General features: G+C 46.2%; 1 protein-coding gene across 1 annotated transcript; it reads left to right on the top strand.

Annotated features, from left to right (window-relative positions):
- Positions 1–928: 928 nt before the first annotated feature.
- LOC132160101 (high affinity immunoglobulin gamma Fc receptor I-like) lies at positions 929–4,645 on the top strand. Its single transcript, XM_059569822.1, has 8 exons — positions 929–970; positions 1,520–1,555; positions 1,923–2,402; positions 2,645–2,815; positions 3,486–3,767; positions 4,054–4,314; positions 4,391–4,504; positions 4,613–4,645. The coding sequence occupies exons 1-8, from the start codon at positions 940–942 to the stop codon at positions 4,615–4,617; spliced, it is 1,380 nt and encodes a 459-aa protein (XP_059425805.1). The 5' UTR covers positions 929–939; the 3' UTR covers positions 4,618–4,645.
- The last annotated feature ends 7,686 nt before the right edge of the window (positions 4,646–12,331 follow it).

Here is a 12,331-nt window from a genome sequence, read left to right as displayed (position 1 = left end):
GACCGCCATTCGATTTTAAAGTACCATTTCCATGGTAAAGCAATGTCTGATTTCAAAATGGTTTTCACAGGATGAATCTTGGGCTTCTAAGCTTTCAAATGATATATGATTTATGATGATTACTAAAACATTTTATAGAGAAAAAGACAACAACAAAAAAGAGTGCCAAGCGTCCCACAGGTGGGACGGTGACAGTTTAAGTGACAGGGCCAAAATGCAAAATTTTAAGTAATGTTTAGTCAACATAACTTGATTTTTTAAGTCAAGACAACATTAGGGTTTACAGTGTATGATCTTTCTTCACACTGCATGTGTTTCATTTGACATCAACTAGAAATTCTTAGTAATGCGTTTATGTTAATGCAAACTGTTTATTCTTTCTCCTGTACTTCCTCTTTTACATCATTCTCTCAGTTAAACATTGTCAGTCTGATGTCAGCTATATCTTTCTAAAACATATAAGAAAAAAAATCAAATAATGGTTGCTTTCTTGAGATTTGCTACAGTTTTTACAGACTGAGTGTCACTACTCAGTCAACAGTGTGAAACATACAGTGACCAGTGAAGACTACATTTCTTCATTTTCAAATTAAGAAGGTGGATTCATTAAGATAAACTGGAATTATAATCATTGTGTGTCAATTTACAGGTACAAACATATCAGACTCAGCACCAACAGTTTCAGAGTCCTGAAAGAATAGAAATATATACAGTAGATGAGAGATCATAGTTGTGGTTTGGTTTGTTCTCACATGCACCACTGAGAGAAGAGCAGCAATTGTATATTTTATTTTCATTTAAATACATAATTATAACTACAGCTAACACCACCATCACAAAAAAAAATCATCAAAATATTTCTCCATTTCTCAGGTTTCAGGAAGTCTTGAGTCTTTAACACAGTCCGTGTCTTTAACCGTCTGTCATCATTCAGTCAGTATGGAGCTCAGTCAACTTCCTCTTGTGCTTTGTGAGTGTTATTTCCTCTAAATGTATTTCAGTGTAATTGCTATTATATTATGTAAATGATCAAGTGTGTTAGTGTTCCTAGATGTATGTCTTTTCTTGCTGCTCTCAGAGTTTCAGATCCAGCTCTAGTCCATGATATATGAGTGAAGGATGAGTTTGAGAGAGGAAGTGTGTAGTTAGTGCTGTTTGTGACAGAGAAATGCACTCTGTTGTGTTGTAGATCAGTGTTTGTTCACTCATTCAGTTTTGTGATGTGTAATGCTGTGGAATCAGTTCTGTTGGTTTGTTTTGCAGTTATTTTCACTGTTGTTGTAATATTCACTAGTACACAGTTAGTAAGAGTTTGTCTTTATTCTTCTGCTCGTGATCACACTGTTGTCTTGAACATCCTGAAACAGTTCTCTGCTCAAATCTATAAAATACCAGACAGATGTGTTCACGTTTATCTAGACACATATACAGTCCTCACACAATATCTTCATATTTGTTCATCTTTATAATTATCAGCTGAATGTTCAGATTGTAATGAGTTTTTCTCTTTGTGTTTTAGTGCTGATTTCAATCATCTACTCTGGACAAACTGAAGGTGAGTCAATTTGATTCATATATTTTCATCACTTATCAGTAACTGTTATAAACCAACTGAAAGTTGAGAAATTACTCACATTATGTTGACTATAAATGCACCCTTTTAATAAGTTGAATTATTCATGTGACAATTCTGATGTGTGACAAGAAACATCAGTTTATCAAAAACAGCAGATATATTTTTATACGTTTCCAAAATCTCAATAATTGTGTATTGACAGATCTTTTATAAATGACTTTTATAACAGCTATAGAGAGCAACACTTCAGTCTCATCTGATTTAGCATTTGTGTTTTACAGTCAAGTAACTGTATTCATAAAGTAAAAACAGAGCATTATTTTTGTGAATTGTTGTCGTTGTACAGAAACACCAAAACCCACAGTGACCATCAAACCTGCTCAACATGTGTTCAGAGGAGAGACAGTCACTCTCAGATGTGACATAAATGCTGAAGGAGTCACTCGCTGGCAGTACGGCTGGTATAAAGACGGTTCAGACAAATCTTTCAGTGAACTACAGGAACACACATTCAGTTCTGTTACTGAGTCTGACGCAGGTAAATACTCCTGTGATGGAGCAGAGCCAGAAGGATCACACAGCTCACACCGCAGTGATGAAGTCACACTGACAGTATCAGGTGAGTTTGATCATATCTTCACATACACAAACAAGTTTAACATTTTATTAATGAGTGATTTCTTACCTTCAGATGAAGCCCAGGCAGTGTTAAGTGTTTCTCCACAGACGGGGTTGACTGAAGGAGATCCAGTGACTCTGATCTGTGAGGTTAAACGCTCCTCTACAGGCTGGACATTCAGCTGGTTCACTCTAACTCTCTCATCAGGTAATATATAACGTGCTTCATGTAGCAACATCTGAATAAACTGGTTTCATAAAGAAAAAAAAAGTTTGTATATATATATATATATATATATATATATATATATATATATATATATATTATAGAGAATAAAAATATTTAATCAATCTGAACACTCTGATTATACCGGCAAAGGTAATTTTTAAGACTCATGTTAAAATGTCTACTAATTTCTTAAAGTAACTGCACTTTTTCACTTTATACAGACTACAGATATCATTATGATCTGCTCTCAGACAGCAGCAGAGGAGCTGGAGGAAACTACACTGTCAGTTCTGCTGCTGTAAATCACACAGGAGTTTATGTGTGCAGAGCAGAGAGAGGAGAACCAGCCTATTACACACAGTACAGCAACAAACAGTTAATATGTGTCACTGGTGAGTTCAAACTGAATCACATAATGAGTGACACTCTGGATATTTTCCTTGACCTTGAGCTTGATATGTCTTTAAATGTTGTCCTGTCATAATATATACGGCTACTTTTGTCAGGTGTAGTTACTGCATCTACTAGCATGGTCTAAATACACCAAACTAACCAGAAAAACATTGATTCCTGGTTAACAGCAAACATGTCAAACGTTTAATGTCATGAAATACTACAATAAAACTACTGTGGCTCAAAAGTGTTACTTACGTAAGTGAACTTGTTGGAAACTAATCAAAAAGGTGTAATAAAATGTGTTATCTGAAGTATTTATAAAAGTGTTTTCATAATTAAATTTATTTTAAATATTGACGACACATACATTTCTAGGCACTTTACCAACAACACAGGACTCTCAATGTGCACATCAACACATTTTATAGGATGAACATTATAAAAACTTTACCAATCATTTGGTTTGCTGCTGATGGTATAATGAAAAATATTAAAGTGCAATTTTGTTTATGAAGTTTTAAATATACATTTTTAATGTTCTGGAACTATAACTTGTTTTTCTTTTTCTGAAAAGCTGCTTTAAAACAATTTAAGTTGTGTAAAGTGTTTTATCAATAAAACTGTCTTGACCTGATTTGTGAACTGTATCTGTGATTGTCTTCTCAGGTGTTTCTCCTCCAGTCTCTCTGATGGTCAGTCCCAGCAGAACTCAACACTTCACATCTGTCTCTCTCTCTCTGAGCTGTGAGGATCAGAGTAACTCTACTGGATGGACAGTGAGAAGATACACAGAGAGCAGGCAGCTGAAAGATTGTTCATCATTACGTCGAGGATCACAAACAGGATCTTCATGTACAATCAGAGACACCAGAACATCAGACACTGGAGTGTACTGGTGTGAGTCTGAATCTGGAGAGAAACATCATCCTGTTAATATCACTGTACACTGTGAGTCTGTGTTTCTGTCTATTAATTTCATTCATTTTGGATATAGATACTGTCGCTGGATTGTGATCTCAATTCAATCACCCACACAATCTTATTTCTAAATGATAATTGACTTTATTACTGTCTTGTATTTTATGATTGTCATTTATTTGTTCTTGAGTGTTTTGAAAGGCACATTTAAATAACACATTATTAGTATAATTTTTTTTTATTATTGTTGTTGTTGTTGTTACAGTTTGTCTATATTCGTACTGTTCATCAGTTGATGTTTGCTCTGTTTCTGTAGCTGGTGTGATTCTGGAGAGTCCTGTTCATCCTGTGACTGAAGGAGAAACTCTGACTCTTCGCTGTTTAGATCAATATACATCCTCACCAAACCTTAGAGCTGATTTCTATAAAGATGGGTCACTCATCCAGAATCAAACTACAGAGATGATCATCTCTACTGTCTCAAAGTCAGACGAGGGTTTCTACTCCTGCAAACTCCCAGAGAGAGGAGAGTCACCCGAGAGCTGGATCTCAGTCACAGGCGAGAGTCAATCAAACTGTGAGCTGGTTTATTTCTTCTTATGTTCTCGTTCAGATATGATGCTTGATAAAGTGCTTGTGTGTCTCTTCTTCAGTGTCTCATTCAGGATCTCAGATCTCTGTCCTCCACACACTCAGTTCTGTACTGGCGGTTTGTCCATATCTGCTCGTGACAGTCGTGCTGATCTTCAAATGCTGCAGGATGAGAGGTAAATATCTGTCTGATTTATTACCATATATTTAGTTACAGTAAACACAAAAATGGATCATCATTAGGTTACTGCTATGCTATTTAAGCTTCTTCTTATTCTTCTTAGACTAAATTTCTGAACTCTACTCCTAGAGTTCTCTTACGAGAGCTCTCTCGTACTGCGTCTTAGCTAAGACGCTACGGGAAAAGTCTCTTTTCACGAAATACTGAAGCAAAAAATTATCCTTAATTTTGTATTTTTGTAAAGCGCATTTGCAGCAGTACACAGCCATAGGCGAGACGGCTCGCTCGCTCACTGGCTTGTTCTGCGGCAACTGCACAGCCTATCGAGCGCAGGCTGATGCAACATCAGACCAATAAGGGCGCTTCGCGCCCTTCTTGCCACTTCCCGCCGAAACGGGTGTGGCCCAACCTATAAAAGGAGCTCGAAAAGGCTGACTCACCTGATTTTTCATCTCTTCAGCGAAGCTCACGCATCGCTGGATCACGAGGAAGCAAGCGCCGTCTGGAAGAGCATATCAGCAGGACGAGCCATCCTGAAGCCGCTGGCACCGCCGCCTTCCACTGCCGTTCCTGCTGCGCTATCCGGCGCCCATATCCTTTATAATCCTTGTTCTGTGATACTCTGTGTGTGTGTTCGCCCTGCGACGCACATTCACAAAAGAGCTGCGTCTTTTTAAAGATGCCTTCGTGCGGCTCGTGCAGAACCCCGCTCAGCGAAGGAGATCGTCATGTCATCTGCGTCTCCTGTCTGGGTGAAGACCATGCAGCGCTCGCGCTCGCTGATGGCGGATGTCCTCATTGCGAGCTGATGCCTATGGTGACTCTGAGGACTCGCCTGGCATCCTTCTCGAAGCCTGCATCATCCGCTGCGCCGCAGCGCCGTAAGAAGCGCCGCTCGCAGCGCCTACCAGAACCGCCTCCAGCTCGGCCGAGCTCGCCGGTTCCCTCCGCTTCGCCGGTCTCCCCTGCATCGCTTCCCGATGCTCAGTGTCCGCTGCTTGCCGACGCGTCATCGGAGGAAGTGGATCTCAGGCCCGCGTCGGAGGAAGAAGACACGTGCTCTCTGCTTGCTTCGGGCAGTGAGGGTTGGACGAGCTCCGTGGATCTCGCGCCAGCTGCTCAGAGGCCCAGCAGACGGGGGGATATCGATAAGGAGCTGATGCGTGTACTCTCGTTGGCCGCGGCGAGCCTCGGCCTCGAGTGGTCTGCACCAGCGCCCCCTTCGCGTTCCCGGCTGGATGGTAGCTATCTTCCGGATGAGCGCTCTTCCTCAAGCTCAAAACACGCCCCTTTTCTTCCTGAGCTTCACGAAGAAGTGGCGAAGGCTTGGGACGCTCCATTCTCGGCGAGAATCCGCTCATCTGTTTCGCCAGCATTCTCCACACTGGACGGTGCTAAGAACAGAGGCTACCTGTCACTTCCGCCGGTGGAACAGGCTATAGCAGCGCACCTTTGCCCGCCCTCTGCTGGACGGCGGACTAAGGCGGCGTTGCCATCCAAAGCCTGCCGCATGACGTCATCGCTGCTCACACGGATATTCTCTGCTGCTGGGCAGGCTGCGTCTGCGTTACACACCATGGCGACGCTACAGATTTTCCAGGGCGATCTTCTCCGCAAGCTGGATGAGATGGGACCTGAAGCGATCTGTCTCGCGGATCTGAGGAGTGCTTCGGATCTCTCCCTCCGCGCTACTAAGTCCGCTGCACAGGCCATGGGACGGGTTATGGCTTCCGCTACGGTGGCTGAGAGGCATTTGTGGCTGATGCTTTCTGACATCAAGGAGTCTGAGCGCGCTGCGTTTCTTGACGCTCCGCTAACTCCTGCCGGCCTCTTTGGATCTTCCGTCAACGAGTTTGTGGAGAGATTCGCCGAGGACCAGAAAGCTTCACAGGTGTTCAAGCACTTCTTGCCGAAGCGCTCCAGTTCTGCAGCTAGCCGCTCTAGACCGGCCCCACAGAGCTCTCAGTCACGCCCACCGCCTCCTGCTGCGCCATCACGACAGCGTCAGCAACGCAGCTCGGGACCCCGTTCTCGCTCTTCGAGCCGTCGCCCCGCGCCGCGGGAGCCGCGGCAGAGGATTGCGGTGAAGCCAGAAGCCCCGAAAGCATCCTAGCACTGCTGGGAAAGCGCCGGTGTTCGAGTTCCGCTGCGGCCGAGCTCTCACCCAAGCGCGCCGCTGTTGCAGTTCCAAGAGTTGCGACTGCCTCAGTGTCTTCTGCAATGCGCAAGCCTGCACGAGTGCCCGCTTGCCTGCACACAAAAGCCGTTATCACGGCTACCCCGATGTTTCACAAAAACAGCGTTTTTTCTGGTGTCCCGGCCACGGCCGATGGTGCTATAAATGTTGTGACGATGCCCACTCCTCAGTGCCCATCTCCACATGTAAGCACAGCCCTACACACAGGGCCTGCGCTCATAATGTCGACTCAAGTCGGTCGCGCACACTACATAGTAAACGTGCCCACCCCTCAGTGCCCACAATTACTATGTCACACGCGTCATGCGGTTTCTGTAAAAACGAAACCCGTGCACGCTCGTCCGGCCACGGCCGATGGTGCTTTAAATGCAGTGACGATGCCCACTACCCAGTGCCCATCCCCGCATGTAAGCACAGCCCTGCACACAGGGCTGGCGCACATAAGATCGACACAGATCGGTCGAGCGCGCCGCATAGTAAACGTGCCCACTTCCCAGTGCCCACATACACTATGTCACTTACGGCGCAGGGCTTCTGTAAAAACGAGGCCCATGCACGTACATTCTGCACAGGCAGACGGCGAGTTGGAAGTGGTAAAAGTGCACACATGCAGCCCACGGTTACTCGCAGATATATTGAGTCCCACGGGACCCGCTCAGCCTCCCTCCAGTCGGTTAAGCGCCGGAACGGGGTCGAGGATGAGCGATCTGCCCACTGTGATCAGCGCGCTCCCCGCCTCAGATGCGCAGCACACTCGAGCGCCGCCGTTGCCCAGTCAACAGAGCGCGTGTCACATCCAGCCCTTAGCCATTCATGCAGATGCATGGTCAGCGCTTCCAGGGGTTTCGGATTGGGTGCTAGGCATTATAAAGAGAGGCTACTCGCTACAGTTTTCTCGACGCCCACCGCGCTTCTCAGCGCGCGTCGAAACTACGGTCAAAACAGAAGTAGCACACATACTTCGGGCCGAAATATCGAAACTTTTGAGCAAAGGGGCTGTAGAGCCTGTGTCTCAAGCTCAAAGCGAGGGGGGGCTGTACAGCAGATACTTTCTGGTGCCCAAGAGAGACGGGGGTCTCAGGCCCATACTGGATCTAAGGCAGCTGAACAAGGCATTGATGAAACGCAGTTTCAAAATGCTCACGACCAGGAAGCTCCTCGCGCAGATTCGCGGAGGGGACTGGTTCATGTCAATAGATCTGAAGGACGCGTATTTTCAAATACAGATAGCGTCAAACCACAGGCGGTTTTTGAGATTCGCCTTCGAGGGCCAGGCATACCAGTTTGCAGTCCTGCCATTCGGCTTGTCCGTAGCTCCTCGTACGTTTACGAGGTGCATGGATGCAGCGCTCGCTCCTCTCAGACTCAGAGGCATACGAGTGCTGAATTATTTGGACGACTGGCTGGTTCTGGTTTTACTCGATCACCTCGAGAAGCTCGGCCTCAGTGTCAATTGGGCGAAGAGTTCGCTGAACCCCAGTCAGACGATCCTGTTTCTGGGTATAGTTCTGAACTCGTGTTCCATGACGGCGCGACTGTCACCACAGCGCACGATGGGCATTCAGCGCGCAGCGAGTTCTTTCCGCTGCGGCGCGACTGTGTCGCTCAAACACTGTCAAAGGATGCTGGGTCTCATGGCCTCAGCATCTCCGGTTCTGCGGCTGGGCCTGCTCCGCATGCGCCCCCTGCAGTTCTGGCTGAAGGCTCGGGTGCCGCGCAGAGCGTGGGCGTCTGGCCGGCTGCATTTCAAGGTCGATCAGAGCTGTGTTGCGGCTCTAGCACCTTGGACAGCGAACGGCTGGTACCGATCAGGTGTAAGCCTGGGGACTTCCCCGAGTGTGAAAATGGTGTCGACAGACGCCTCCACTTCGGGATGGGGAGCGCTGCTCGAAGGCAGACCGTCCTTTGGCCTATGGTCAGAACGGGAAAAGCTCCATCATATCAACTGCCTGGAAATGCTGGCAGTGGAGAATGCGCTGACGCGCTTTTGTCCCCATATCAAGGATCACCACGTCGTAGTCCGTTCGGACAACATGTCCGTGGTGTCCTACATAAATCGCCAGGGCGGTCTCGGGTCCCGAAACCTGTACAGGCTGACGGAACGCCTCCTGATTTGGGCTCAACGCAACGTGCGCTCGCTGAGAGCGGTGCATGTGCCTGGACTGCAGAATCTGGGTCCAGACAGGCTGTCCAGAGGCAATGTCCCTACGGGCGAATGGTCTCTACACCCGCAAACAGTTCGGCTGTTGTGGGAGAGATTTGGCATGGCGGAGGTGGACCTCTTTGCGTCCCACGAAAACGCTCACTGCCCCGCATTCTTTTCCAAGAACGAAAGCGCGCTGTCACGGAAATGGCCGTGCTGCCCGCATTATGCGTTCCCTCCCGTCTCCCTCCTTCCGCAGGTGATAGAACGGGTGAGAGAAACGAGATGTTCAATACTGCTTGTGGCACCTCTTTGGAAGAACCAACCATGGTTCCCAGATTTGATGCAATTAGCAGATGTCGCCCCATGGCCGGTACCGTTGAGGAGAGATCTCCTCTCGCAGGCCAGGGGCTCGATTTGGCACCCTCAACCGGAGTTGTGGTCCCTCCATGTATGGGCACTCAACGGTTACCCGCTGATCTCGCAGTGGGAGTGCTAAATACCATCACTCAGGCTAGAGCTCCGTCGACACGACGTCTGTATGCCTCGAAGTGGTCGGTGTTCTCCAGCTGGTGCACAGCTCGAGGTTATTCACCCCTTAGTTGTGAGGTGACGGAGGTCCTCTCCTTCCTACAGGAGCTGTTGGATAAGGGCAGAGCCCCATCCACGCTCAAGGTTTATGTGGCGGCCATCGCAGCGTTTTCTGAAACGGCGTCCGGTCAGTCAATAGGAAGGAACGATTTAGTCATCCGGTTCCTCAGAGGAGCTAGGAGGCTGAATCCTCCCAGACCTCCGTCAGTCCCTATGTGGGACTTCGCGGCGGTTTTGGAGGCCTTGAAGGGTCCCCCTTTTGAGCCTATCCAATCGGTTAGCCTTCAGCATCTGTCGTTCAAGACAGTATTCTTGTTGGCTCTCGCTTCTGTGAAGCGTGTGGGTGATTTGCACGCGCTCTCTGTGAGCCAGTCGTGCTTGGAGTTTGGGCCCAATGACTCAAGGGTCATACTCAAACCTAGGCACGGTTATGTGCCGAAATCCCTCAGCACACCGTTTCGGGCTCAGGTTATTGCCCTGTCTGCCCTGCCGGTGTCAGGGGAGGATGGAGACTCGAGTCTTCTTTGCCCTGTCAGGGTTTTAAGAGCTTATGTGTCTCGCTCTGCTGCCTTTCGGCAGACGGAGCAGCTATTTGTCTCATTCGGTGGACGTTCCAAAGGAATGGCTGTTTCGAGACAGACTCTATCCAGATGGATAGTTGACGCCATAGCGTTAGCTTACGCTTCCAGGGGCCTTCAGTGCCCGTTGGGCGTCAGAGCACACTCCACAAGAGGCTTCGCCTCATCGTGGGCGTGGTCTACTGGGATCTCCTTGCAGGATATATGTATGGCGGCGGGTTGGGCCTCGCCGTCTACATTTATCAGGTTCTATAACCTGGAGGTTCCCGCCTTGCAAGCAAGGCTGCTGTCGGTATAGAAGAATCAGGGCCCTGAGGGGAATTCTGAATTCATGAGCGCTAGGCGCTGCCGACTGTTATATGGGCAGTATTGCGTAAGACCCGCATTGCCACATTGGTCAGGCCTTGCCTCGGCTGTGTGATGTCATATTGCCGCATCTACGGATGCTGCTAGATATGGGACGGAGGGTTTTTCCCCCTTTTTTCTGTCCCGGACTCTCTGTGAGTCCCTCAGGTGACTGTGCACTGTAAATCCTGGGCGTTGCTTCAGGTTTATTGGTGTGTGATCCCTGCGCGCACGGCGTTTTACATCGGGTTCCCGTAGCGTCTTAGCTAAGACGCAGTACGAGAGAGCTCTCGTAAGAGAACGTACTCGGTTACTAAACGTAACCTCGGTTCTCTCTAGAAGAGCGAACGAGTACTGCGTTCTCTGCCGTGCGTACGATTCACTCTGGTTCGCTTCGGCGATGAAATAAATCAGGTGAGTCAGCCTTTTCGAGCTCCTTTTATAGGTTGGGCCACACCCGTTTCGGCGGGAAGTGGCAAGAAGGGCGCGAAGCGCCCTTATTGGTCTGATGTTGCATCAGCCTGCGCTCGATAGGCTGTGCAGTTGCCGCAGAACAAGCCAGTGAGCGAGCGAGCCGTCTCGCCTATGGCTGTGTACTGCTGCAAATGCGCTTTACAAAAATACAAAATTAAGGATAATTTTTTGCTTCAGTATTTGGTGAAAAGAGACTTTTCCCGTAGCGTCTTAGCTAAGACGCAGTACTCGTTCGCTCTTCTAGAGAGAACCGAGGTTACGTTTAGTAACCGAGTACGTTTTCAAGCTAGAAACACAAAACTCAGCTCAGATCCTGCAGTCTGATCTGACTCGAGTTGCTTGGGAACACCTGGGGGTTTGCCAGTTGGTGGTTGGGACATGATGATCTTAAATGGTTCAAAAGGGCTTCCAAATAACTGTCCACTGCAGTGACCACGATGCATCAGAGTTATTGTGAAAATTACTGTAATGCAACTGAAATTGTCTCACTTCGGCTTATCTCTTACTCTACAATACACTTCTTTTCTCACTGACAAAGTACATAATTTTTGTTTTGTCTTTTCTTAGTCAAATTTAAGTATAATTAAAAGATGATGGTAGGTAATTAAAAACAGTTAACATAGAGAACTACATACATAGCTGTTCAATTAAATGCTTGATTGTTTTGTGTTTATTTAACAGCTGGATCTGTTGAAGAACAAGAAACTGCAATCTGATCTTAATCTGTCGTGATGGTGAGAAAACTTCAGCTTCATCCTAGAATCTCTCAGTGTCTCAGTTCAGACTGAACATGACTTACTGTAAAGTCATGTTTTGGGAGTGACTCCTTTTGGTATCTCACAGTTGTTAAAGTCAACATGAACCAGCATCACAACTCTTTTGACTTCTGAGTGAAACAGAATATTCAATGAGAAAATGTGTAGAGAAGAACTTGATTTTATCATTCAGGAATTAATTGGATTGTAAAAAAATTAATAAAACAAAAAATAAAAACTTATGTACATTTCTTTGTTCATCTTTGGAATAGCTAAGACATTAAATGTTACTTTTTGATTTTTATATTGACTTTAAAAACAGACATGGGTGTCAATCTGTATAATGCCTCATTTGATCTGGTTGGAGTGATTATTGATGATTTTAGCTGGATGGTGAAGTTATAACCCCATGAATCCACAATGTAATTTATAAACGTGTATATTTATCATTCCTTAATGGAAGTCTTCTGACTTGTATCACTGCTTTGTAGCAGATGCTTGGTAGGTTTTTCTTATTTTGAAGTGTTCAAGTTTCCTTTTTGAAAAATAAATAAAATAAATAAATACAAATAAAGAAACGGTGCCTTTTAAAATATTCTGGAGCTTCTTTCTCAAACAAATGAACCATGATCTCTTACTGCAGTCAGTCAGGTTTTACATGTCAATTATTAAGTATTTTTGGCACTTTGGAACAAAATGTTTCTTTAATCTACAAAAATTATTAAAGTTAGCATGTAAT

This window comes from Carassius carassius, chromosome 16, assembly GCF_963082965.1.
Source record: "Carassius carassius chromosome 16, fCarCar2.1, whole genome shotgun sequence".
Taxonomy (NCBI): Eukaryota; Metazoa; Chordata; class Actinopteri; order Cypriniformes; family Cyprinidae; genus Carassius; species Carassius carassius.
This window is presented reverse-complemented; position numbering and strand designations above follow the sequence as displayed.

Bases quoted from the DNA above. Each gene is read 5' to 3' on its own strand.
- LOC132160101 (XM_059569822.1), top strand. From the start codon at position 940: ATGGAGCTCAGTCAACTTCCTCTTGTGCTTT. The intron at 2,816-3,485 runs GTGAGTTCAAAC...TTGTCTTCTCAG, and splicing joins ACAGTTAATATGTGTCACTG to GTGTTTCTCCTCCAGTCTCT. The intron at 3,768-4,053 runs GTGAGTCTGTGT...CTGTTTCTGTAG, and splicing joins TGTTAATATCACTGTACACT to CTGGTGTGATTCTGGAGAGT.